The 5,239-nt window shown below is 46.5% G+C and overlaps 1 protein-coding gene across 1 annotated transcript in view; it reads left to right on the plus strand.

The window, feature by feature from the left end:
• Positions 1–5,239, plus strand: part of Tmc2 (transmembrane channel like 2) — a 68,336-nt gene that overhangs the window by 50,543 nt on the left and 12,554 nt on the right. Inside the window, exons 15-16 of the mRNA XM_021155673.1 lie at positions 888–955; positions 1,585–1,824. Coding sequence (XP_021011332.1) covers positions 888–955; positions 1,585–1,824 — 308 coding nt within the window. The remainder of the gene's footprint in view (positions 1–887; positions 956–1,584; positions 1,825–5,239) is intronic.

A 5,239-nucleotide genomic window follows, 5' to 3' on the forward strand; every position in this document is an offset into this window, starting at 1 on the left:
CTGGAACTCACTTTGTAGACCAGGCTGGCCTCGAACTCAGAAATCTGCCTGCCTCTGCCTCCCAAGTGCTGGGATTAAAGGCGTGCGCCACCACTGCCCAGCAGCCTCAGTTTTAATAACTTCAAAACTCTGGGGGCTAAGGACCCAGTTTAGCAGTTAAGAGCACTATTGCTCTTGCAGGGAACCTGGGTTGTTTCCAGCCTACAAAGCTGCTAAGAGTGTCCGTTCCAAGGGATCTGATGCCCTCTTGTGGTTTTTTTTTAGGTCACTACACATATGTGGTACACTGACACAAACAAAACATCTATACCCATAAAATAAAAATTAATTAAAACTTCAAAACTTTTCTTTAAAAGTTTAAAACAAAGATGGTGATAGAGGTCATTTGGTGGAATACTTGCCCAGCATGCCAAAGGCCCTGGGTTCAATCCCCAGCACTGCCTAAGCCAAGAATGATAGCACACACCTATAATCCCAGCACTTGGGAGGTGTTGGCAAGAGAATCAGAAGTTCTAGCTATATAACAAGCTAGAGGGCAGCCTGGGCTACATGAACCTTGTCTATAAACAAACAAACAAATGTATGTATGTCAAAAGCCTATTAAACAGAACCTATTGGGTATGATGCTTTAACCTCAAAGCTTGAGAAGTTGAGACATAAGGCTCACCATAAGTTTGAGGCCAGTCTGAGCTACATAGTGAAACTATTGAAGATTAACAAAACAAAAAACAAAAACAAAAACCACAAAAACAAAAAAAGCAGGAAGAAACCCAAGGCAGGCATTTTGGGGTGAATTGTCTTGACTTGGCAGGCTCCAGCTGGTGTCACCTAATGATCGCTTGCTCTCTCAGTCCCCCCTTCCCCTCTTGTCCTTCCTTTCTCTCCAGCCCTCATATGCCGAGTTTGATATTAGTGGAAATGTGTTGGGTTTGATCTTCAACCAAGGAATGATCTGGTGAGTTTCCTGTTTCCCCTGAGGATCATATAAAGGGGGGAGTCAAAGAACTGGAGCCTCCAACTTCTCTCGGTGAGCAGGGAGGGGCCAGCGAATCACCTCGCCTCTCTCAGCTCCCGCTTTCATCAGAAAGCCAGAGAGCAGGATGAGAAGCGGAAAAACTAAACGTAACCAGTGTGTTGCAGAGAACGTAGAAATGGAGAGAGAACAGCGGGGGACGGGATTGGGGGCAACAGAAGGGCGGAGGAAATGGGGAAGAGGAAAGTGAGAGGGAAGGAAGGAATTTCCTCCTCTGGAGGCTACAGAGTCTGTAGTCTGTCCGTAAGCCACACCAGCCTGGTGGGGTGCTCCTGGAGGCCAGAGACCACGTGATCTGCCGATAGGAAGCAATGATAAAATCCTAGCCAGGGTCCCAGCCGGGATTGCTCAGTTATCTCCCTCTCTTGCGGACTGGATGGCTCCAGCCTGATGGCAAATATCTTGGCTAAACAGGAGGCCTCTGCTCTTGGGCCCTTCAGGAAAGTAACTTGACTGCACGCCCCTGATCCACCCATCCGTCCCATCACCTTCTATTAGCCCTCCCTCGCCTGCTACCAGGTCAACCAGGTATCCTGTCTCTGACCTTTCAGGATGGGCTCCTTCTATGCTCCAGGACTGGTGGGCATCAATGTCCTGCGCCTGTTGACCTCCATGTACTTCCAGTGCTGGGCAGTGATGAGCAGCAACGTTCCGCACGAGCGTGTGTTTAAAGCCTCCCGATCCAACAACTTCTACATGGGCCTGCTGCTGTTGGTGCTCTTCCTCAGCCTCCTGCCTGTGGCCTACACCGTCATGTCTCTCCCACCCTCGTTTGACTGTGGCCCCTTCAGGTGTGCTCTTTGTTGCTGGGGACAGTTCTCCTGAGGCAGTCTATCCACAGGTCCTGGGTCATGCCAGCCTGTGAGAGGCTCTGGGGCTTTAGGCGAACCACTAAAACCATCCAGTAAGTTTTCTGTAAGGAGGGAGATGCCCCATGTGGTAGCAGGCAGCTACTTGTGGCTATGGAATTCTCAAAATGAAGAACTGGGAAACCTCATTTCTCCTGTTTTTTTATTGTAATTAATTTTGATTTTTAATAACCACAAGTGGCTGACTACCATATTAGATGGTACAAGTATAACCTTTTAATAGAAGATAGTCTTTTTTTTTTTTAGATTTATTTATTATACATAAATACACTGTAGCTGTCTACACACACTCCAGAAGAGGGAGTCAGATCTAATGTGGTTGCTGGGATTTGAACTCGGGACCTTTGGAAGATCAGTCAGTGCTCTTAACCACTGAGCCATCTCTCCAGCCCATATAGAAGTAGATAGTCTGATATGATTGTCTTAGCACAGGATAAATCATAGAGGATAGTTTAACCTCCACCCAGATGTGAAACAGGAATAGTTTGTCTTGACTGAGACTCTCAGCCGGGTCCCCACACTCTATAGAATTCTGCTAGTACTGAAGGTTAGTTATAAATGAAAGTTCTTTGGAAGATTGGATATAGTTATATAAGGAAGTAGATTGAGCCATGATGTGTACCTACGATCTTTATAAATATTAGACCCACTGAAAACAAATGCCTCTACTTCAAAAAAAAAAAAAAAAAAAAAAAAGTAGTTCTAGGACTACAGGTATTTGGAACATGGTACCTTGTACCAGGTGTCTCATTTAGAAATCCTCTCTGTGTCCTCCTTGAGAATCTTACAACAGCTTTCAAGGATAAACTAGTGTTCCCATCCTTGCTGAATACCTGTCACAGACCAGAAACAGGGTAAGGCAGGTGAGAAGAGCCTTGCACGGTCTGGAGTGCAGCTGTCCCCTCCAGCTGTGCATTCACCCACTCTAGGGCCAGCCCCGCATGCGTGTGAAGTGTGCTGTGCTGTGGGGAAGGCCAGTTGTCTCCTCTCCCGTTTAAGATGTACCTGAGGTTGGCATATCTAGAGGAGGTATTCAGTGGAGTGTTCTGTCAGAGCAGGATCCAGCCACACAAGAGTCTGCACAGAGGAGAGAAGGTAGCAGTCAGGGTACAGAGCTGTGGGAGAGCAGAGATGCCAGAGTGAGGGAACAACCGCATGCAGGAAGATTCAGTTGGCTTCTTGGTAAGCGCCTGGGTGCTCCCATCACTCTCTCACAGTGCTCACCTGGACCCAGGAAAGATGACTTCTTGGCCTGTGTTGTGCCTGTTCCTTTATGTGTGCCCTTTTGCCACATCTGCTTTCCTGGGTGTCCCTGGCAACCTCTGTCAGATCATAGGAAAAGAGACCTAACCTGAAACTCATGGGAGAAACATGGTTACAATCTCCACAAAGCTGAGCTAACAAAGGCCACTTCTCAGTGGGAGCTTTGCTAGAGTTCTCAGCTGAAATGCACCTGTGTTTGCCCACACGTGGGCGCGCGCGCGCACACACACACACTTCTGTTTATATCCTATTTACCCATCATGTGTTCTTGTTTTTGTTTTTTGGGGGGAGGGTTGTTGTTGTTGTTTGTTTTTGTTTTTGTTTTTGTTTTTCCAGACAGGGTTTCTCTATGTAGCCCTGGCTGTCCTGGAACTCACTTTGTAGACCAGGCTGGCCTCTAACTCAGAAATCCACCTGCCTCTGCCTCCCGAGTGCTGGGATTAAAGGCGTGTGCCACCATGCCCGGCTCCCATCATGTGTTCTTTTTTGGACGTGATGGCCACTGGCAATAAGCCAGCACTCAGAAGGCTAAGGTGGAGAAGCTTGGGTTTAAATTCAAACCCTATCTCAAAAACAAACCGACAAAACATGTTGTGCCTCTGCCTTGTTTATCTTATTGCATTCTCCCAACGGACAGAAGGTCCATGAGGAGATGGTGTTTTCTTCCTTTCTCACCGTGTTATACTCAGTGTCTGGAGGAAAACAGCTGCCTTATGGTTAATGTTCAAAGTAGACGGCCGCCTCACAGAAATTCAGTTGCACAGGGAAGAAGTTAGGGTTCAGGCCACACGATGTCTCAGGATCCTGGCAGGCAACATGAATGTTCGTGATGATTATTAGCAGTGCATAGCATACAATCACAAATGGGAGTTGGCTAGCTAAGCCCTTCGGAACAAATCCACAAGACAATCTGGTTTTGTAAATAAAGCTTTATTGGAGCACAGCCATGTTGATGTGCTCTCATAAACTCCATGGGTACTTCTTCATTTCAGCAGTAGGACTGAGTAGCTGAAGTGGAAACCAGCCTACCTACACAGCTAAAAGTGGAATTATCTAGGTTTTTGCAGACAAATCAGCTGATTTAAAGAGTATATCTAAGAGCCAACTCTCTAACTGACCAGTTTTGAACTCTGCCCAGGTTCATTTGCTAAAGGACAGGAATGCTGGTGACATTGACTTCATAGGGTTGCTCTGAGGAGCTAGTTTGATGTTATCTGTAAAGTACTTAAAGACCGTGTTGGTCTTTAGTAGGAATCTCAGTGACCCTGTTAAGCCAGAGCTCTGCCCAGGTCGAGGACAGTTGGTGGTCACCTTAGCCAGCTGTCACCATGAACAATATGGCCCATCACTATGAACTTTTCAGATCCTCATAAAAATCTGAAGATTTATTTGAAACCATATACCAATTTCAATTAAAAATTCATTCAAAAATTTAAAACACTCTATATCTTGCCATGGAATAAGTCTGTGGACATGGACTACATCTTGGCCAGTCTTTGATCTGTTTCCTCCAAAGCAGTTCATAGGTATTTGCTGTGTATATATCTAGGTATGTGACTCAGGGACACAGTAAGGGGGAGTTAGGAATGTTTGACTATGGGCTCCGGCTTTTCCTGTAGCCAGTGAACCAAGACTATGGTTGTCTGCAGCAGACTTAGACCCATCTGTGATAGCTGGGATTCTGAGGCATGCTGCTGCTCGATTTTATCTGAACAACATGATGCATTCATGTCTGTTCAATTTCTTCACTCATGAATTCCCTTATTTCTGAAAGAAGGGTAAAAGCAATCCTGCAGCACATGGAATTTCAGGGAGAGCTGCAGTGTTGGTCACGGGAGAGACACGCTGCCTCGCGGATCCCAAAACCCTTTGTCTGTGTTTGCAGCTCACGTCTGGTTTGCTTTCTTCTACCTCTCTCTCTCTCTCTCTCTCTCTCTCTCTCTCTCTCTCTCTCTCTCTCTCTCTTTTCCCGGATTTGCTGAAATTGCACCAGCATTCTTTGCAATTGACCAGGAGGAAGACACAAAGGAAGAAGGGCGCCAAGGAGCCCCAAATGACCACATGGTTGCCAGGG

The sequence above is a fragment of the Mus caroli genome, chromosome 2 (genome assembly GCF_900094665.2).
Source record: "Mus caroli chromosome 2, CAROLI_EIJ_v1.1, whole genome shotgun sequence".
NCBI classification, from domain to species: Eukaryota; Metazoa; Chordata; class Mammalia; order Rodentia; family Muridae; genus Mus; species Mus caroli.